Raw genomic sequence first — 21,599 nt, 5'->3', positions numbered from 1 at the left:
GACATGCATTTTAGAATTCTTAATAAAGTCCATGTAATTCTAGATATGGATTCCCTTGTTCTGGAGTTCAGTGCATTAAGGCAAAATTGGCATTTCCCTGGCTTTCAATAAAGGAGCTGACTATTAGGGCTCTTTCTGTGAAAGGTAACTAGAATTTGGAAACATAAGCAGCAATGGATGCAGTGCCAAAGCACGCAGTGGGTTAGTCAGAATCCTTTGGAGCATTAAACAATACTCACATTTTCCCCAAAGAGAAATGGAGCCAAGGGATTAAGTAACTTCTGATGGGGGGGGGGACAGGCAGTATGTGCCAGGAGTCTAATAGAAGCCTTTCTTCTGTCTGAAGCAGGATATCAATTCAAGTGATGCAGTTACCTCAGAAACAGACGTGCTCCTGTCACTCCTTGCAGCGTGGCTTTATCTCCTTCCACTAACAGCATCGTACCTTCCCGCAAGCCCTGGTGGAGGTGGAAACATATAAAATTATTTTCAAGCTATGTCAAAGGGTAGAATGCTTGTCACAAGCAGGCCAGTCTCAGTGGCACCGTGATTACAGACTAAACCTTCTCGCTTACCTAACAAAGAGGTAAAGACAAAAATAGGTGAGTTATCTTGTTTTAGAAGTTGATTTACTTGTTTATTTCAGTTTTCATTCTTAAAGGAGAAATCATTGAGGAGGAGAGGAAACTGTTTTTTCCCACAGTTATTCTTAGATCCAGTTTGGGTTGAGCAATAGCCAGCTGGGTTTGTTAGTGCACATATTTGATAGTACAAGATCAAACACAGGGACAGGAAACATAGAGGTTCCATTTTCCCAGACAGACATAATCAAATTATGTATACAATACTGAATGTGCAAATTCAGAAACTATTACAGAGATTAAAGTTAAGAGTCTCTGCAAAAAGATTAAGGGGGAGTTTTGTACCATCTGCATGCACAACACCCCCAACACCCAATATATGGTGGCCAGTGACTGGGAAATCAGAGCTGCCTAAAATAGTGTTGAGCAGCACTAACAGGAGTATGCATTTCATTGGCCCTAATCCATTTTCTACAATGAGCAATATCCAAGGCTCAAGCTCTTAGCAAGAATACAATTAGCATTCCAATCCATGGTTTTGTAAGGCTTGACAGGCAAGGAACCCACACTGAGAAACAGCATGAATGCATTTAAAATGTTTATCATGCTACAGCTTCCTGATGGAGAACTACTGCTCACCAGAACTGGAGGGGTGTTTGGTTCTTCATGATACTGGCGGATTCTTTCCTCTCTTGTCTCCTGCAATAATGAGCACAGATTTAGCTTCCCAGGCCATAAGGTAGGACTTGGAGCTATCCAGGCAACATGACATCAAACAATTTCATAACATTAAACAAAGCAGGCACTTCCCCTCAGGCAGAATGTGATGGCAGGATTGACTCTATTTATTGTGTTTTACTCTTCATCACTAGCAGCAATTTACTGCAGGTTGGTCAAACAGAACTCGCATAATCCCAACCCTGAAAAGCCTTAAAACTTACTTCCACTCAATTCATCCATGTTTTTTTTTTAATTAGTACTATCTCTGTGTGCAGAAATAGTACTAATACTTCCAGGAAGGTGGCAGAAACAAATGCCTGAGGTGCCACCTTTGTGAAAGAGAGTAGTGAATCATGGATTTTCAGTGATTAAGTATTTGCTTGTTTGTCTTCAAGTAGGCATTATACTGAAGAATTTCCTTCTATGAACAGCTCTGTCATGTTTCCTGAGGTTTGCTGCTGAACTGAGCAAAAGAAAAGAAATAAAAACATAGGAACACAGCAGGGACTTGGTACAGCACAGGGCTTGCAGCCTCCTCTGAGAGAAAGAAGTTATTTATAGGGAAAAGACTGCCTGCTTATCTAGTGACAAGCTGATTAAATGAATACCTACAACTTCATCTAAATTCTAGAAGCACACCCATCTCTTCACCCATCTAGAAGCATCTACCATCTCTTCATTGTTCCCTAACTCTTAATACTTTGTCTAACCATGGAATTTTGATTACAAGGAGGAAAGTACTTAGGTTGTTAAAAGATGCACTACACAGATTGTTCCCTGAGGAATTAGCTGACATGCTGTTTCAAGAAGGAGCTCCTCCCCACTATGGAAATCGGTCTTTGTGCTTGATGGCTGAAGTGTTTTTCTTTCAGCTATACTAGTGCATGTGCTTGCTCTGTACTGGACGTTACAGGCTCTGCTCACTGCAGGGACACCAGTGCCCAGGTATTTTCTTACACAACTGTTTGAATCTCAAGATCTCCCTCCCTGTTCTGATTGTTTCTTCTGACCTTTAGATATTTAAGCCTCTTAATCTATGTTTAAGTTAGGTCTTCCCAAGCAGCAGGTAAGACAGAACTTTCCAGAACCGCAGTGCTTTGCATCTTAACACTTCAGGTTTATATTTTAATTCCCTCATTCCATGCCAGATATCCAGCATTTCAACAGTATTTCAAACATTGCAGAGCTTCTGTTTGTGAAAAACACTTTGTTCACTAATACTGTTGCCAACTCCTCTTCCCAAGCAAAGTTAAGTTTTAGGAGGAAGTGAAGTGTTCCTGCCTCATTGGCATTTCCAATTTCTCTAAGGGAGCAGCTGTTTGACATTCTATGGATTTGTAAGGCCTCAAAAATGCACACTATTTTTACTCCCCCACACCCTAGTTACTGTGTTAGTTCTGGTGTGCTTTACTTACACCCATGTGAGTTGTTTTAATGTCTGGGTCCAGGTAGTGGGGGTTAATATTAAAAGGAACTAATCCTAGAGCCTGCAGGGAAGGTGGATAAACAATTGGCATGTCATTGGTGGTATTGATGCTGACAGTGGCAACGTTGGTTCCTGCGCTGGATCCCATGTAAGGAATCCCATCCTGAAAGACAAAAGCAATGATCAGTCTGCAGCACCACAACTAGGAACTTGATTTTATACCATCTTCTGTCAATCTCAGAAACCCATCAGTCACATCAGACTTAGTGCTTCCAGCTCCTCTCACTCTCCTTTACAGGTGAAAAGCAGAACAAGAATTCAGGTTCTGAGGTGGGCAGTAGCTTCTCTGTGTCAGAGAACTAACTGCTGCCTGCCTTGTACTCACAACTCTGTGACCCCCCAAGAGAGAATTTACAGGCTGTCAGTGCATATTGAACTTTGCTGTTAAGAGGAGAGACTTGCCTCTATTGCAGTTAGAGGAAATATCTGAACTGGCTTTTAACTAGCTTCTGGAGAGAGCGGGCCATTGGAAGCTCAGTGCAATGTTGTCACAGCATCAACTTACCAGAACCATGACCATTGTTTGGCTATCAGTACTGAGTACTAGGCTGTACATAGAAGAATGCCACGCAAATATGCAAGTATACAGGTAATGCTGAACAATTTGCAAAAATAGAGTGGTCTTCAGACAACTGGTGGTAATACAACCAAGTAGTTATCCAGACTTAACTGGCATTTGGATGTTTTCTGGCTTTCATTCCCACAACAGACATTGAATTTCTATATATTAAGATAAGCCTAGCTAACCTTTATTCTTGGCAGCTGGCCTTACTGTTGCTTGTATAAATCTGCATAAAGTCATTTGCAGTTCCACATTGCTAGGGAACACCTTGCTTCTCTCCTCCTCCAGAGATGGTATATCTTTGCTGAGCCTTATGAGATTCACCAGCTAGACTGGTGCTGCTCACCAGAGGGGCATTCACACCTCTCAGTTCCAAGGAGATACAAGAATTACATCATTTTCAACAACAGGATACTGTCTAAAAGACACATATGGATCTAAACTTTATCACCAGTTTATTAGCAGACAACCTGCAACGTGAACACACCTATATCAATAAGATATGAAGTGGACATCTCAAGCTGAAAAACAGGGTTTCTGAGCATAGATTAAATCCTGCACTGGTCTTTTGACTGGTATTTTGAGGGATTTACTTCTAGGGTTCTATGTAGCATTGTACATCCCAAGGTCTTGCAATCCAGCATCTAGAAAACTGCTCTAGGAAGACAGACTGCTGACCTTAAGTATTTTCAATGACTCAATAACAGCCTTATTTGGCCATGGTTTTCAGTTCACCAGGCTGTTTGAGATAGCTTGACATCTGAAGTATATTAGAGACAAAAATGCAGAATCAGCTTGGATTTGAATGAACAAAAGATCATGCATGAGATCCAGCCATTCAGACTTGGCCAGAATCTGTAGTTTTACCTCAAGAACTCTCTTCCTGATCTCATGTATCAGACTGTTGTCATAAAGAGCTTTCAGGAGACGGAACGTGTTCCCACCTCCTGCAGAAAGAAAGTTCAGCTTATTTAACATGCTTTCACCATCAGTTTTAATTGAAGCCTTTACAAACTTGGCAGGCACTATGAGTTCTATGCTCTATTCAGGGCAGTATCCTGCTTTGAGAAGCAGTAAAAGCAGAAGCTTCAGAAGAATGGTCACTGGGGAGGCCATGGGCGTGCCCTGAGTCATCCTTGTAAGGCTGCCACTGCCCAGGACCATGGTATTAGGACTGGAACTTCTTGGGCTTGCTAAAGTGATGATATAGCTGTTATGATCATGTTTTTATACTGAGGTACTGTTCAAAATAATAATTTGAAATTTACTGAAGATGAAGTTCCATTAATAAATCTACTTCCCAGCCCATCTCTAAATTTAGGGTCTTAGGGCTCCCAATTACTGTCTTCTGTAGTTTCTAATTACTAGGCCTAACTGCTTAATTGTTGGTCTTCAGTGCCACCTCTGAGCAGGACTAATCCAGTGCCCTATAAAAACCTTCACTGGGGAGTAAGAATTAAAACGTACCAATAAATATTGCTTCAGATTTCCTTACGGCTTCCACTGGATCACAAGATTCATGAATGCTGTCCAGCCCATAACCTTAAATGAAAAATATTTACCTTTGCCATGTCAGTTTGGTGGAAGAATAGGTTATGTTCAGTGCCTCCCTGCCCACCTCCTCCAACCCTGAGCCAAATGTCTCAACCAGAAAAATTTCAAAGAACTCTACAATGTAAAACAGAGTGCAGGGCTTCAGCATCCAGCTGCACAAAAGGAAATGTTCATTTTGTGGAGATATGCACTCAGAGTCTAGGAGCAGAGCATTTCACTCAGCAGATGCAGGCCGAGGCACAATACCCTGCTGAGCATTACCAGGTAGCTAGAAAATGAGGAAAAAGCTGTTAGTCCTCGGCTTGGATATGCTGAAGTCTGACAGGACGTGTTGGTTCTAGCATTGCTTGTGCAAATACCTGATCTGAGTATTGTTTCTGTTAAAATGTCTGACTTTGATAGCTTTGCCTTGCTGGGGGTCACTGAGTACAGGAAGTGTCAAGAGAGACAGAAGAACATAAGCATTTGATAGCAGCAATCTTCCTGCCAGTCAAGGAGCAAAGTGTGCTGCCCAGGCAAGTGAGTACTGATTATTACTACATGAATGAGTCCAAAGATACCCTAAACAGTGATAGATACTAGGTGGAGGTCTTGCTGTAGACTGCTCTGCAGAGATCTTTGCTCCAAGCAAAGTTCAGCTGCTCTCCATCATGGAACTATCTGGCTCCTTGATGTGCTTTAAGTAATGGTGTCCACTTAAAACCAGTGGCTTGAGCAGAGGTTTAAGATATATGGGAAGAAATATTCCCTCATGTGATTAAAAAGGATAAAAAGATGCCACTTAATAGGGATAAAATCTTCCTCCCTGGAGTGGGCAGAAGTGTGGGCAGCAGGATTTTTTTCTGGAGGCCTCTAAAACATCTCCTTCCAGGCAGAAGTCCGCAGCCGACTCCTGCTGCTCCCTGCCCTTGCTGCCGGTACCGCAGCAGCCCAGCCCAGCGCAGCCCGTGTGCCCCGCGGGCCGCTCGGTGCCCGCACCCTGCTCCCCGTGGCCGCAGCAGCCGGGCCGGCCTTACCCAGGCTTTCAAACTTCTCCCTGGCCGTGCGGGCGTAGGCGTCGCGGTCGTGCAGGGCGTAGGGGATGAACAGCACCCGCTTCACCTGCCTGGGAGAAGAGAGGGGAGAGCGGTCGGCGCGGCGGAGGCGGGGCCGGGCGCGTCCCGCAGCCCTGCACGGCGCTTACTGCCCGAGGAAGCGCTGGATGTGCTGCTGGCAGTGGCCCAGGTACCCCCCTCCGTGCAGGGTGGAGTTGGAGATCAGCAGCAGGCGCCGCGGCCCCCCCATGCCGAGCCGAGCCGAGCCGAGCCGTGCTCCCGGCCCAGCCCGGTCCGCCCCTTCCTGCCCCGCCGGCGGCCCCGGGGTGGGGCCGAGCCGCCGCCGCTCCGCCGCCCCGGCCTGGCCATGCTGGACTTCGCCATCTTCGCCGTCACTTTCCTGCTCATCCTCGTGGGCGCCGTGCTCTACCTGTACCCGGTAATGCTGCCGGCCGTGGGGCGGGGGTGCCCGGCCCGGCCCCGGCCAGGCGGGCGGAGAGCGAGCGGCCGCGGGGCCGAGGCAGCCCCGGGCCCGTCCCGCAGCCCCTGGGCTCGGGCGTGCCCCCGGCCCGTAGCCCGCGGCCGGACGGGACGTGGCGGAGGCCTGCGGGAGAAGCTGCCGGGCAGGGCGTTCCCGGGACAGCGCAGCCCCGGCACTCCTGCTTTACGTGCTCCCGGAGTGAATCCTGCTCTCCAAAGGCGCGATCTCGCGTTTTTGCAGGCCTCCAGGCAAATCAGTGTGTAATACCCTACATTGCACACTTGACCCTTTAAATCTTTACGCAGACATCTTTCATCTAATCAGATGAATAATCCTGGTTTAGCCAGTGGCACCAAGCACAGAGCTGAGGTTTATCGGCTTAGCAGGTTTAAAGCCTGCAGATGTAGCATACCCAGCTCCTGTTTCATGTCTGTAAGTAGTGTAGGAGTATTGGTGTGGAAAATTCATCTCTCCTGCTGGAAACCTGTGGGACCTGTATAAAATCTGAAGTTCATGTAGATTGATGCATTTCCTTTTACTCTAGGCATCTAGGCAAGCATCAGGTATCCCTGGGCTGGCTCCAACTGATGAAAAGTAAGTAGTTTCTGTCTCCACATTGATGAAGTTCAGCATTGGCAGAGGATGCTGTTCATGACCAGATACCCTCTGTGTTTCTCAGGGATGGCAACCTGCCAGATATCATTGTCAGCAGCAGTTTACATGAGTTTCTTGTGAACCTTCATGAGAAATATGGGCCACTGGTCTCCTTCTGGTTTGGAAGGCGTCTTGTTGTCAGCCTCGGCTCCATCGATCTCCTGAAACAACATGTGAACCCCAACCGGTTGTGTAAGTGCCTTTTATGTTGTCTGTTGAGTTCATTTGTTCTGTCCTCACTGGGCATCAAAGAAAGGGTGTCAAAGGAAGTTGGGTTTCATTCTACATTGAAAGAAAATGAGACTTTGCAGCTGACATGGTGGTTCTGGTATGACTTTGGTCCTGCTTACTGGACTTGAGTATCAGTGACTAAGTGTTACTGCTGTCCAGTGGCCATCAAGAAATCAGTATGCTTGTGTCTTTTACCATCTCTGTACAGGCCAAACGTTCAGGAAGAGCATCATGCTCATCAGTCACTTGATAAAGCAAGGTGAACATCCTGTAGCCACTTGGCATACATTTTAAAAGCAGTTTGAAATACAGTTTAGGAGGGTAAACTTTGCTATATTAAGTCTGAAAACAGCTCTTCTAGTTTGTGATAACTGCCTTGTATGGTTCAGCATGGAGGTTTTTCAAACTATTATTTGGAAAAGTTCTTTACCGAAAGAACTTTTGGTTTCTTTTGGTGTGTAGAATTTTGTAGTGAAAACCTTTAATGATCTTCCAGTCTTGGAAGTGGATGGTGGTGCTGGTAGCTGAATTGGCTGTCTTAGTCATGGGAGAGTATTTTAATTTATGGCCTAAGCCTCTTAGGTGGGCATTTTGCTTTCTAAGGTTATCACACTTGATAAGTTAACTCAGTTGGTGTTTGGGTTTAATCTCTTGCCTTCCCAGTTTTTACCTTAGGAGGTTGACTGAGGTGCTGGGTGCACACCTCTGACCTGATCCTGTAGGCTGTCTTTAGGCACAGGCAGATAGCTCAGCTCACTTTGTGCTGGGGTCGTGAGGGGTAAGCTTTATCTACAGTTGCCTGACAGAATCAAAAAAAAGAAATGGTGACAATCTGGGAAAGGAGTGGGAGTTAACAAGGATCAGCAAGACACAGTGGAAAACGATGACACTCCAGAAGGTGGAAAACCACCCTGAAAGATCTGAATGCTCTCAAGTGTGTTTGGGGGAAATTAAGCAGACAGTCACTTTCTCAAAGCTCGGAGAAGTGGTGACAGTCCCCTGTGCAGGCAAGTTCCCATAAATGTTCTGAATTTGGGAGGATGTGGGTATCAGAGAAAGAGAAATACAGTGCCTGGACTACAGTGCAGGAAATTAGGTGACCCAGGCAGCTACAGACTGGCCTAGTATCCTGCTATGCCAAGGGCTAAACATATTTTTTTAGGGATGGGGGATAAATGGGAAATGCATGTTGTACTTTGATAATTAGATTTTTTGACAAGTAAAGCGATAAAACTGTGTTTATGTCAGGTATTCAGTTCAGAATTTGATTGGATACTGATAAATACTGGACTGGTACTTAAAAGAGGGATCAAGGCTAGATTGTCTTGGAAAAGTGAAATGCAGTGTTGGGGACATTAAATACTCCATCCTACGTTAGTGTCCTACCCTGATGGCATTACTCTGGAACCCTTTTTGGCACAGGGCAGTAGAGTGAGATGGATATCCCTGAGGGCTGGCATAGCAGGAACAGGAGGAGAAAAAGTGGGCTGCATGAATTGCCTGTGGGATGACATGGCCATGGAAAAAAGGATATATTGAGTCATGGATTTTCTGTAAAAGGAGGACTTTTGCACAAAATGAGCATGAGTCAGATCTGGAGTCCTGTGTGTGGCTCTGACCTCTATACTTAGGCATGATTTTGAGTAAAGAAAGTGCAAATAAAGGCTGCCAGTGCTCTCAGAGAAGTGGGAAGTCTGTTGTGCAGGAGAAGCCAGGGAAAGTGTGTTCATCTCAGATGAAGAAAGAGCTTCTGAAGGAATCCTCATAAAGGCAACAGGCTTGAGAAGGAAGGTTCTTACAACTTCAGAGCTGGAACAGCAGCAATATTAGTTGTATCACTGCTTTTCTTTAAGCACTGATGCTTGCCAGAAGTGCTCAAATTTTATTAGGGGTGAGGAATCTTACAGGTTTTATTTCTTGACGTATTGAGGTATAAACTGAGCTGAGTAGCTGTAGCTGAGTAGCTGTAGCAAAACCCTTCCTGTACCCTTTCTTGGTGAGTGGGAACAGGGTTGGTCTCAGCCACAAACTGGCTCTGGGCAGCTTGAAGTTTTATTAGAGATGTGGTCTTGCCCATATCTCTTTTGTGCACCCAGTGCTGTGGAACTGGAGCCAGCCCACCGTGGACTGCATTATGTCCAACTCCTGATCCTTCAGCCCCACTTGAAAACCCATGCCATGTGACTCTTCCTCAGTGAGCTGGAGCGCCTGAGGCCACCAGCCATCTTCCTGGATACCTGACATTTGGTTTCCAAGGCTGAAATACAGGATTTGGCTCCAGACAAAGGTTCCTCTCATCTCATGTGTGTGTCACAGTTATGGCCAAACTTCTTGGAGAGAGGTGCAGATAATGCATTTCTCATCAAAGCCTTGAAGCTGGACTAATTGGATTCATACTTACAAGCATTTCCAATGCCAGGAGACTCTTTTTCCTTAGGCTTCAAGCAGTGTTTGAAATTGGTATGCTTTCATGGCCTCTTCAAGCTTGGTTGAGATTAATTTGCAAGGGGAATTCAAAGGAAGTAAAACTTAGTAGCTGATACTGGTGATTCCCCTGAGTGGCTCTGGGGAAGCAGTTCAGGCCTACAAACGTGGATGTGAAGAGGGTGGGCTAATTCAGGATTGCCAGGGGATTCAGATACCAGCTTGGAAAATTCTCCTGAGCTTTTTGGGTTGGGGCAGTGGACCTGCAGCACACTAAATGCTGGAGATGGAGCTATGGGTCCTGGCCTGACTGAGCAGGACTTCATTGCTGTTCTGTGAGCATTTTACTGTGCAGGTTCAGAGGTCTGTTCTATCTCTGATATTCAGTTGTGCTCGATCTCAGTTAGATCTTTATATTTACTTGCAGTGGTGTCCAGCACTCTGAGGTTTTTGGGATGGGGAGATTTCCATGTAAGTGAAAAGAACAGTTGAAATTTTGGTATGTGTCACTGGGAGGGGTGAAAATGTAACCCTGGAGATGTTTTCAAGACAAGGCTGAAGGATGAAGTCTGTGCAAGTGCTGGCAGAACAGAGCTCTCTCCAGAGGCAGTTTGTGCCTTGTGGAGTCTCTAGCCTCCCACAGCTGTGCAGAAATAGCCCTTTCCCAAAGAGCAGGAGGCAGAGCCAGCCCTCAGCAAAAGGGCAGCCTGGGCTCTGCAGCCCTGAGCGCACAACAGTGTGTATCGGCGGTGTGGGATTGCCAGTTTAGTCTAGGGAGAAAAAAACCCAGAGCCCATGGCTAATCCAGCAGTTTCCTTTCATATGCAGCAGGAGCACTTTGCAGTTTTAGCAGGAGTTGCTTCTGAGCATCCTCCAGCCTCTCTAGATGCCTCTGCTTGCTGGATTTTCTGTGTGGGCTTTGCCACCTGCCATGTGTCTTCCTGGCTGCCCAATATTGTGCCTGGCTGTGCCAGTGCCAGTCAGCAGGGATCTGTGGCATCAATAGCAGCTCCATGACAAAGTACCTTGGAGGAGGAATTGTCAGCAGCAGCTAGAGGCACATAACAGCCTGCGCCACGTGGAGAGCCGCAGGTACCATCTGCTCTGCCAAAAGACACATGCTCGTGCTCCTTGTCATTCAAAGTGGGAAAGAGGGTGAAATGCAGAGCTTAAAAACATTGGAAGGGAAAAGATGTGAGAGAAAAACATTTGGGAAAGATTACCATATTCATGCCTCTGGCCTCGTTAGCTTCTTTTATGTCTTTAGGTAGTTAGTCCTCTGCAGGTGGGAATTTTCTCTTCTTGTAAGTTTGCCTGGTAGCATAATGAGGCCCCAGTCTCTGTGGGGAATCCTAGTTACATCCACAGCTGGTAAAGTCATATGTGTCTAGCCCAGCCTTGATGTTTTCTGATGCCTCAGAGGTTTCACTCTCCATCTGGGAGAAATAACAGACTATGATAAACAGTGACAATATCCTTCATGAAAACCCTGATTGCTGCTTCCAAATAGCTTCTTAAAGACTCTGTCAGTTCCACAACACACACTAAAAGGTTTACAGAAAGGGAAAAAACATATGCCATGCTGTATTGCACAGTTTTGCATTGACACATAATCTCCTTCAGAAAATTTATTAAATAGAGATCCTTGGTGGTGAAATTCAGAGTTAAAAATCTAACTGAAATGAGTCATGGATTGGGAAGTGACGTGGTTTTGTCTAGTTTGTACACTGATGCAAGTGTCTGTGTGGAAGGATTGAAGATGGAAAGAAGGTGATTAGCAGTAGAAAGCATTCTGTAGCTTAGTGGGGTAGGGTTTTCTGTAGGAGCTTCAGAGCTTCTGTGCTGGAGGCAGCCCTGGCAGACAGGTAGGTGCTAGTTTGGGAAGAGCTCCTCGACAGGGAACTCAGTGCCCAAAAGAGAAATCATGCAGGAGCAGTAGGGTATCAAACAGACCTTGCTGGGTCTGTGACGCAAGGAAAGGAGTGCCAAGAGCAACCTGTGGTTAAGTCTGTCATGAGCTGGTATGTCCTGAATGCACAGCCACGTTCAGGGCAAGAGGGCACACCAGATGTGGAGGGGAATGTGCTGAAGAGCCTGCAGGTCAGGCTAGAGGAGAAGGGGAAAGACCATGCCACACTCACTCTTGTCACCAAGTTGATGGCACAACCAGCTGGGAACTGGCCAACAAGGAACAAGCTCTGATGGCATTTTTACTAAAGAGTTACTTTGTAGAGCCAGCAGGCAAACTCTGCATGGGGAGCTGATCACAGGATGGCAATCAGCTCCAGAAAAAAAGACTTTGTGAGGTACTAGCCCACATTGAGCAAGAGAAACTTGACACCCCAAAGAGGCTGTTGTAGGGGAAGGAGCCACACCTTGCTCACTGCCCAGAAGCAGCGATATCCAATTAAAGAGTCTGCTGTTTTAATCAGCCCGTGTAGTGTGACTTTTGAATGGTGTTTCCTCTGTTTTCTTTCAGTGGATCCCTTTGAGACAATGCTGAAATCCCTCTTGAGGTACCAGTCCAGCCTGAATGGGGATACAGGAGAGAGCCACATGAGGAGAAAACTGTATGAGAACGGTGTGACCAAGTCCTTGCAAAGTAACGTTGCTCTCATCCAGAAGGTAACTGCCTTTGTACAGCAGAGAAGTCCTGGGTGGCTCACAGTGGGAGGTTTAGTGAGAATGATCACTAGGATAAAGGACCTGCATTCAAATTAGTGCTGGAGTTAGAAGCATCTGAGATAGCAAACAGCCTCTGCCTTTCATGGTGTGAATATTGAGTTCTCTTAGCTCTGGGTTGGGGGAAAGGCTGAGCTTGCTTAGTTTTTATGCCAAGATACCAGATGCAGTTAAAGATACTGGAGCACCTGGATTCTAGATATAATTCCTTGGACAGGAGGATGGAGCAAGGAACCAGCTTTTGGGGCCACAAAGAGGTGATTTTGATTTAGTCCAGCAGCCAGAATATGATCTGTTTTCCTATTCTGGAGCATCTGTATTAAAGGGATTAAGGTTTCTTTTGTGACAGAGGGAACAAGAGAGGAGAGTATGGTTGCCTTGTTAAGGGAGAGCCTTGAAAGAAGCGGAAGATTGGAGGCTGAAATGGAAAGAAACCTGGAAAGAGTTTAACATTATTCCCTAGCCATGAAAGTGTGGTGTGCCTTAGGAAGTGGGTGGGAATCTGTCCAGGGTGTGTTTGGTAAATAGACTGCTGGTGTTACTGCTAACTAATGGTTCATTCCTTCTCAAGCTGTCAGAAGAGCTGCTGGCCAAATGGCTGTCTCTCCCCGAGGCACAACATGTGCCACTCTGCCAGCACATGCTGGGCTTTGCCATGAAGTCTGTCACGCAGACAGCTATGGGCAGCAGCTTTGAAGATGACCGGGAAGTCATCCGATTCCGCAGGCACCATGATGCAGTAAGTGTCCTGAAGAGCCAGGAAATCTATTCAGTTTTTCCAAACTGAAAACACAGAGCTTGTATCTGTGTGCAGTTTAGTACAAGCTGCTGCTGAGTCTTTAAAGTATGAGCTTGAGGGGTCTGTTTCACTTGTCCCAAGCTGAAACTGTTAGAAAGATCCTACTGCTGATCCTGCTGTCATTAGTCTGAGGTGTTTCTAAAGGATCCATGGGGATCAGGAACCCAGATTCAATGGCAGCTCGGAGGTCTTTGGTACTTAAGTCAGTTAAACTTTGTTGGGACTGCCAGTGGAATCCCTTTCAAAGATCTTCTGAAGGCTCTGTGACATTGTGGAGAAAGGAGAATCTGAGGAGATCTCACCTGTATCCACATGTGAGGATATTAAATATGCTGGTGATAGGGTAGGAAAGAAACAGTTCCATCTCCCGTTTAAGATGCCCATAGCTTTTTTCCTACAGTGGTAATTACAGTTGTTTAATTTCAGCTTAATTCCAGCTATCATAGACATAGTGTCTGAAATGGGATGTGGTGTCCTAAAGAGACCAGTTCCATATTGACAGGAAGTTCTAATTTTATTTGTTGTTTTCATTTTCCTGAATAGGAAAGAATAGAATAGTCCCAGCAGTCTCAACCTATGGTAAGTGATGGTGCTGTTCTCTCTCTCCTTCTTCCAGATCTGGTCAGAGATTGGAAAAGGTTTCTTGGATGGGTCTCTTGACAAAAACATGACTAGGAAGAAGCACTATGAAGATGGTAGGTTTCTCCCAAAATTATGGTTTTCCTCCCACTCTGATTAATACTTACAGTTAGCTAGCATGTGAAAGCACTTCATTTGCCCGGTTGTTTTGGCTTCTCTTCAGAGTTGCTCATCATGCCATAAGCTACCAGATACATTGTACTTACTCTTAGATTAGATCATTGTTTTGGAGCTGAGTGGCAAGCTGCCTTTATGTGAGAAGTTGCAGGACTAGAACTCTAGTTCCAGGGTCTGTCCAGTCTGGAGAGTGATAGAGGGGAAGAATCAGGGTGTGCTTCCTCCCTTACTGTTCTGTTCCCTAGTGTTCACTCTTACCTCTCTTGGAGGCAAGCAGCTGTGCTAGGTGGAGACAGATGGAGCCCCTGGATTTGGCCTGTCTGGGCCTTCAAATGATGCACCATCTGGGGCCTGTACTGCCAGACAGTCACTCACAGCCTGGAAGACACAAGTACTGAGGTGCTGCTTTGTTGAATGCACCATCAGATAGCCTCTGATATGCTCTTACATGATAACATGATTTTCAGGTCTGTTACTTTTGTTTCTAATATATTTTATAGTACGTTATTTTAATTTTAGGTTGTCTTATCTTTTTTGTTAATAACTAAACCATTTCAGTATTGATTGATAAGATGCTAAACTAAAGTAGATTGTATCTGGAACTAAAGTTTTGCTTATAAGTCCTCCAAACCCAGTGTTTCCTTCTTTATGCTTCTGGTTCTGTTGGTTTCAGAAGCTGAGGACAGCTTCTGCCCCATTGAAATGGGTTCCTCCCATGGTCATTCTTCCTGAGTTGTAGTAGGATGATGCATGAGGACAAAATTTTCACAAACTCCAGATAGTAAGCCTTGGTGTTTGAGCATTGCTGGCCTTCCTGTGCAGAGAGGAGGAAGGAGGGTAATTCCAAGGCAAAGGAACTGAACTGGATTGTGATAAATGGAGTTTCAGACCCAAATTCTGCTCTGTGTTTCTTGGATAGCCTTCAGTAGGTCATTTAAGCCAGACAGGCAATGGTGTCTAGGACCCTAACTCCCCCTGGTTCCCACAGCAGTCACGAGGAGTTAGGCACTCACATATCTTCAGATGTGTGGACTCTGTGCCAGAACCCTCCCACGTTTCCCCCCATTCCTCTCTCTGCACTCTTTAGCACAGAGCCATCCTTCTGCTCCCTGCCTGTGGAACCCCTGGCCAAAGGGGCTCCATCAGTCCTGGTGCTGCAGTAATTGTAACTCTGCAGATCGTGTAACCGGAGTTACTGGCTCATATGTGTTTGCATGGGGGCTGATGAAATACATTCTCTGATGGTTTGACAGCGTTACTTGTCTTCCCTTATGTGATTTCAGCTCACAGACTACACACCTTGGTTATACCTGTAAGGATAGCTTTTTATAGGCAACCTCTGGTATTTGGTTCCTGCATTTTCAGATAAATTTGGGATACCGCCTTCCAAATTGACAGTAACATGTAACAGAGGCTGCTTCTGTAAGTGAGCCCAGCAGGGACAGCTGGTCTGAAAATCTGCTTGGGAAGATGAATTTGCTTCTTTGCAGCACCAGGATGACCAGGTTTTAAAATAGACATTTCTTTTTTCTTCCAAAGCTCTGGTGGAAATGGAATCCATCTTAAGGAAGGTTACAAAGGAGCGCCGAGGCAGATCATTCAACAGGCATGTCTTTATAGACACCTTGCTGCAGGGGAGCCTGAGTGACCAGCAGGTCTGTGCAGCTGTTACCTCCTTACACAGCAATGGAGTTTTGCCAGATGGGCAATTCATTGCAGTGTAGCCTTTGATTAATACAAAGGTTTTGCATCTTAGCTTAGGTTCTTTATCAAAGCAGGGCTTCTGCTTCGTTCTTTCCACTCCTGCAATGTTTGATTGCATTAGACTTTGGTAGGTTTCCTTGCCACTGTTTCATAGCTATTTTTATAAACCAGAAGTATGTTAATATTAAGCATGTCTCGTGCAATTCAGTGGAAGTTCAACAGAGAGTTCAGTTTATGTCTTCTAGATGTATTTCCTGCTCTTTGCACTAAAGGGATTTAATGTGCTTGAGTGGAGAGTGTGGCACTTCTTTATTCTCTTTACAGTCTTATGAACTTCATTCCCTGATGTAGATTTTCTTTCCTAGATTCTGGAAGACACGATGATTTTCTCTTTGGCAGGATGTGTGATCACTGCTAACTGTAAGTACAGTAACTGTAGGTAGCCTCCCATCCTTACACTCAGCTGCCAAAAACTGTGTGTGATGACATGAGACTTACCCTAGGCTAATAAAAAACTGTATTAATCATTCTTTCTCCTGAGCTACAGACATATAGAAGAAGCTAATTTTTACATCAGAGTGTTGACACAGCCTCACAGTTAGTGAGCTGAACTTAAGCTGTTTGACAACCTTTCCAGTCTTATGGTGAACCTTAGAATTCTCCCCATTGCTTTTTGCTTGCATTCTTAACCCTAGGCAACTGATGCTAAATTTAATGAAGAAAAACAACACAATAAATTAGCTACAAAGGTCATGTTGTAAAATAGGTTCAAGCATGTAGGAAGAGTGCTAGCATCTGTCTGGATGCTTTGGATTTCTGGAGGATAGGTGTGTTCCATGTATGGAGGACTTCTGAAGAAGCTACTCTGGGATTTATGCAAAGATTTTGAAAAAAAAAAACAACTAACAAATAAAAATACAAACTGAAGCTGTGTAAAATACCTTACAATAAAGGGATGATAATCTGGCCTTGTACCTCAGCCAGTTGGGATGGAACTTCAAAGGAAACCTCCAAGATGCATCTAGGTGTTAAAGAATGGGAAGTAAATCAGACAACTATGGTAATTCTTTCTCTAGAAAATATCCTCTCCAGGTACTCCAGGAAGACTGTGATTTTAAGGGGCTTGAATCCACATGGATTTACAGAATCACAGAGTATTCTGAGTTGGAAGTATCATCATCAAGTACAAGATTCCAGATAGTTCTCATGAATAGACATTTTTAAGAGCTAGAAACATTTCCTTGTAGCTTTAGGGAAACTGCATCCTACACACTTATTTCTTATGCAAGGGTTTTTTCTCACTCTGCTATTGAAGATAATCTCAAGTACCTCAAAAAATGGATGTAGGGGGACAAGTGCTGGCTAACATCTGCAGAGAGCTCCCTTCAGGAGCCCCAGGCATTGGCTGTCTGGAGCACATGCCTGAGACATGTGCTAGGGAAGACCCCCAAATATTCTAAAGTCTTGAACAAACCAGCCTTTCATTTGCATGCTTGGTGTAATAGCTGTGATTTCCCTGGGTTTGTTGGGCTGTGTGGTCCCTTTGCCAGACTTGTGGGGCTGAGTGCTTTAGTGTCCTGCAAAGCTCCTCATAGCATCAGATTCAGAATTTTAGCTTGTTACACAGGAGTTCAGTGTCTGTTCCTACCACTGAATACAGAATCAGCACAGCCTGCTGTGAACAGAGGCCACCTTTTTTTAGGCCAAAAAGTAGTGTTGAAAATACAGGAAGTAAGAAAACTGAATGCCATTTGTAAGGGATTGGATTTTCTGGGTCCAGTCTTGTCTTGATTCCTTCCCCAGTGTGCACCTGGGCAGTCTATTTCCTGACAACCTCAGAAGATGTTCAGCAGAATCTCTACAAGGAGATGGACCGTGTTCTGGGGAAGGGACCGATTACACATGAGAAAATGGAGCAGCTCAGGTGGGTCCTGTAGAAGGAATGCAGAGGAAGGCTGTGCCATGTGGTGGGGACAGGTGTTTCCTGTGGAGTCTGATGCCTAGCCTGCACTAGGCCAGGAAAAGGCATCCAAAAGCTGCTTACTCCCTTTTTTTCTTTCTGGAAGTAATCAAGCCACAGGATGACTTGCAACACATAGAGAGTCTGCTGGCATTCCAGATACAGGGACCAAGGTGCTCGCTTTAGGGTGTCTGTAGGAAACCCTTTAGGTTCATCAGCAGAGGAAAAGCACAGAATCAGTGCCGTGGCTGCCAGGCCAAATTTTTTGCTCAATGTCTTGTTTGGTTTCTGTCCTAGTTTTCCAGAAGTAGTAGAAGTAATCAGTCATTTTCATGGTTGGTATAGAGATATTTAGAGAGAAAGCATGGACCAGTCTTCTTTTCAAAGGTCTGTAAGTAATGATGAACTGGTCAGTAGTGTGCCTTTATGTTTTCTGCATTTGTTATGTTGGTGCAACCAGGTGCATTTTGTATTTGGACTAGTGTTGTGGTTTCAGTAAGGGAATATGGAGTGTGTGGTTTTCTTGCTGCTTCTTGTATGAGTGAGAGGTACAGGAAAAGGCCTGGTGTGTTTGTGCATTTTAGCAGATTTAGTTTGGTTTAAAATCTGAAAGAAGAGAGATTGCAATAACCTTCTGTAAAAGCTGTTAATGAGATTTAATGCTTCTTTCAAAGATGTTGGGACTCCTTGCCAGAAAAAAAAAAAAGTGCCTCTAAATAAAGCAGTTGACTCTGTTCTGCTTGCTGCCACAAGGATGTGGACAAGCTCCTTTCTGAGACTTCCACTAACCAGGGGTTACTGGTTGCAGGTACTGTCGGCAGGTCCTGTGTGAGACAGTGCGGACAGCAAAGCTCACTCCCATTGCTGCCCAGCTGCAGGAGCTGGAGGGCAGAGTCGACCAACATACTCTCCCCAAAGAGGTAGGGCAGTGCTGGGAGCACTAGGCCCCTCTCCTTTCCTGTAGGGGAATTTGCTGTTTCCTCTTCTTCCAGACCAGGCGTGAGGCAGGAAGACCATTTCTTCTGATAGTGTTGAACCTGAGCAGGTGCTCTGTCCTCTGAAAGTACAGTTTAGCTCAAAGTTTGCCTGCAGTTTCTCTGTGGGAGAGGCTCTGCAAATTCATGTTCTCTTGCTGAGCAGATTTGCTTCTGCTTCTTGGATGAGTAAGCTTTTGAAGGGGCCTGTGGACTTAGTTATGCTAAAAGAACATTGTTTCAGGCTTCATCATATCACCTTCCCTTCCAGAGAGTAAAGTAGTCCACACATACATCTCAGCAAGCATAGAGAAATGGGGTCACACCTTCTGTAACCACCAACAATTGCAGCGTGATTCTTAGAAGTTAAAATCCTAACATCTGATCATGGATTGTGAAAATCTGTAGATGAATACTGCATAATTGTCTTTTTAATCCACCTAAATATGGGTAGTCTACAGAATAATCATCATCCAGCAGAGCTGTTGAGAGGTGTCTTTAATTGTGCATTTCCTTCCTCACTGATTTGTTGTAATTCTCTTTGCAGACACTTGTGCTTTATGCTCTTGGTGTGATGCTGCAGGATAGTTCATCTTGGCCATCACCATACAAGTATGTACAATCAACTGTAATTGCAACTAATTCCTTTTCTTTGTTAAATTAGATCTTGCAGCACAGCCTTTTGTGCTGCAGGGCCTGCCTTAAGCATTGTGGAGATGAAAGGGAGTCTATAAGAAAATCAGTTTATGGAGGTCTGGGTTTGTTTGTCTCCGTGGGCATAGTATGGGGCAATTAAAGTCCAGTGCTCCAATGCTCCAGTCTGTGTGTGTGCATGTATGTGTTAGGGTTTAGTGAAAATTTTTGTGCAAGTACACAGAGCTTCCCTGGCTAATGCTGGTAACTTCCGTTAAAGGTTTTCTGTGAAACAGTGACTTGAATGGCTTTGGAATCACTGCTCATCATCATGAAACAAGGATGCAAGGGAGGAAATGTCAGTCTGAAGTTGTGGGTTTTTAGGGTGAAGGGAAATGCTGCCTCAATATTTCAGTCTGTCTGTGAAAGCTGAAGTGGATCTAGGCCAGTGGAGTTTAAAGAAAAAAAATCGCTGTAGCTTCTTGTGACCTCCAGGTGGCAAATATTAACCTGTATCTGATTTACTTCACTTGAGCTGCAGAAAATGTGGGTCAGTTATTCTGGACAGAGAGAACAGACAGCTGAGATTTAGGAGAAAGAATAGAGCCTTTAGAACAGCACTTGTCCTCTCCTGCAATTACACTTTTTAGAAAGGGGTCAGGCATCGATGCACCAGTCTACAAGCCCCTTGGCAGGGATTGCCTCCCAAGGTAGGTCATAGCTGTGTGCAGGTTTGCTGAGACCCCGTGGGACCTACAATGAGGACTGCTATGAACATTGTATGTTTGTTTCAGGGAGGCTGGGGTTGAGGTTTAGCTTGAGGTAGATGAAGATTTCCATGACAGAAGTAGAAGACCATCTCTGCGTGATGCTTTCACCCACCTGCTGTACAAAAACACAGTTTGCCCTCCCTGCTTTTTTGCTAGGGAGGTGCATTTTCTCTCCTATTACAAAATCTGTAATTTTCACTTTACTTCGGGGGAAATGTAAATTTGATGCTGTATTTCCTAAGGATCAGCATGCCCTTTCACCTTGTTAGAAGGAGACCTTGGATGTTTAAGCAGGGAAGCAAAGGCTTGAAGTATTTAGCAGAAAGGTTTAAAAGAACCGTCTTTGTGCATCAAATTTTGTGTTTGGAGAGGGGTTAATACTTAAATTGAATGTTATTTTATTAGTTTCCCTTGTTTTAACTCATGCCTGCCCTGGATAATAGTTTTCTCACAGTCTCTACCATCCTAAAGCTGGAAACCACTTTTCTCACTTCAGTGAGTCACCGGCTTCCCTCCCCCAGCACATACACATACAAATATACACACCAGCTGCTTGAAGAGAACGGTGAGGGGCAAGGAGAAAAGGGAAATATTTTTGGAAGTGAAAAAGGAAGGGACTCAGAGAGGCAGAGAGAGAGGGGGGAGAGAGATAAATGAGATTGCGTGTGCCCTGGAGAGGAATAGAGGGCAGGTAACAGCATCAGCTCAGCTGTGTACTGCACATCAGTTCCAGCCCTGTTTCACACTACCTCAGTTTGTCAGCATTTTGACCAAGCTAACCAGCTGGGAACATTGATGGAATGGATGGATGCGCAATTCCCTTCATACATTTGTGTGGAATGACCCAGAGAGAACAAATCAGTGAGATTCTCTATTTCATTTCCGTTTTTTTACTTGTTTGTGTGTGTGTGTGTGTGTGCACGTTTCTGGGGAAAGGATGCTGTGCCTGCTCAGAAAACCCTGATGTGTTTCATCTTTTATAGGTTTGACCCAGACAGATTCAATGAGGAATTAGCCATGAAAAACCTCTCCTTGCTGGGTTTCTCAGGAAGCCAGGAGTGCCCAGAGTTGAGGTGAGCATAGGGAAGGAGGTCTTAGTGAGTCTCTGTAGCAGACAGGAGAGAAAGTGCTTCCAGCATCTTGGTGTTACTGTTGGGACACCCTGTCCAAGCTGTTGTCTTTGGCAAATTTACGTCATAGTGAGGTTTTCATTTTTTTCTCCTGTTTCTTCCCTCAGGTTTGCCTATATGGTGGCCACAGTTCTGCTGAGTGTCCTGGTAAGGAAACTGTATCTCCACCCAGTCAAAGGACAAGTCATGGAGGCAAAATATGAACTGGTAACCTCACCAAAGGAGGAAGCCTGGATAACGGTGTCTAAGAGAAGCTAAGAGCAAGCAAAACAAGGGGTTAAAATGCCAGCAGTGAAGCTCTGAGCAAGGGTCTTAACAAAAATCATATTGGCACCATGTTTACTCAGCCAAGGAGTTTTATATACAGAAATTTTTTTTTACCTTCCATATTCTTAACCTCATGCCTATCTTGGGTACTTTCTCTAATTCAACCAGTAGTCATATTAAAGTAGATTTAATCTATA

At 44.9% G+C, this 21,599-nt stretch overlaps 2 protein-coding genes across 4 annotated transcripts in view; one reads left to right on the top strand and one right to left on the bottom strand.

Moving 5' to 3' along the window:
* Positions 1-6,219, bottom strand: part of LOC135308785 (alpha-aspartyl dipeptidase-like) — a 12,179-nt gene extending 5,960 nt beyond the window's left edge. The window contains exons 1-7 of one of the 2 annotated variants that reach the window (XM_064434235.1): positions 6,087-6,219; positions 5,920-6,008; positions 4,817-4,891; positions 4,217-4,296; positions 2,717-2,890; positions 1,221-1,280; positions 376-458 (exon numbers count right to left, since the gene is read on the bottom strand). In XM_064434235.1, the coding sequence (XP_064290305.1) occupies positions 376-458; positions 1,221-1,280; positions 2,717-2,890; positions 4,217-4,296; positions 4,817-4,891; positions 5,920-6,008; positions 6,087-6,187 (662 nt within the window). In that variant the 5' untranslated portion in view covers positions 6,188-6,219. The remainder of the gene's footprint in view (positions 1-375; positions 459-1,220; positions 1,281-2,716; positions 2,891-4,216; positions 4,297-4,816; positions 4,892-5,919; positions 6,009-6,086) is intronic. The other variant, XM_064434236.1, reaches the window with a different exon arrangement.
* LOC135308784 (cytochrome P450 20A1) lies at positions 5,401-21,599 on the top strand. 2 transcript variants are annotated; one of them, XM_064434234.1, is made up of 13 exons: positions 5,401-5,422; positions 6,963-7,012; positions 7,098-7,264; positions 12,207-12,352; positions 12,981-13,148; positions 13,825-13,903; positions 15,504-15,619; positions 16,034-16,088; positions 17,472-17,592; positions 18,437-18,548; positions 19,150-19,214; positions 20,989-21,078; positions 21,243-21,599. In XM_064434234.1, exons 4-13 carry the CDS (start codon positions 12,224-12,226, stop codon positions 21,391-21,393), a joined length of 1,086 nt encoding a protein of 361 aa, XP_064290304.1. In that variant the 5' UTR covers positions 5,401-5,422; positions 6,963-7,012; positions 7,098-7,264; positions 12,207-12,223; the 3' UTR covers positions 21,394-21,599. The 2 variants fall into 2 exon arrangements, with proteins under 2 accessions (XP_064290304.1, XP_064290303.1); XM_064434233.1 differs by lacking the exon at positions 5,401-5,422 and adding an exon at positions 6,145-6,376.

This window comes from Passer domesticus, chromosome 10 (assembly GCF_036417665.1).
Source record: "Passer domesticus isolate bPasDom1 chromosome 10, bPasDom1.hap1, whole genome shotgun sequence".
In the NCBI taxonomy this organism is placed as follows: domain Eukaryota; kingdom Metazoa; phylum Chordata; class Aves; order Passeriformes; family Passeridae; genus Passer; species Passer domesticus.
The sequence above is the reverse complement of the archived record's forward strand: the minus strand, read 5'-3'. Positions and strand labels throughout refer to the sequence as shown.

Bases quoted from the DNA above. Each gene is read 5' to 3' on its own strand.
- LOC135308784 (XM_064434233.1), top strand. From the start codon at position 6,305: ATGCTGGACTTCGCCATCTTCGCCGTCACTTTCCTGCTCATCCTCGTG. The intron at 13,149-13,824 runs GTAAGTGTCCTG...TCCTTCTTCCAG, and splicing joins TCCGCAGGCACCATGATGCA to ATCTGGTCAGAGATTGGAAA. The intron at 21,079-21,242 runs GTGAGCATAGGG...TTCTTCCCTCAG, and splicing joins CAGGAGTGCCCAGAGTTGAG to GTTTGCCTATATGGTGGCCA.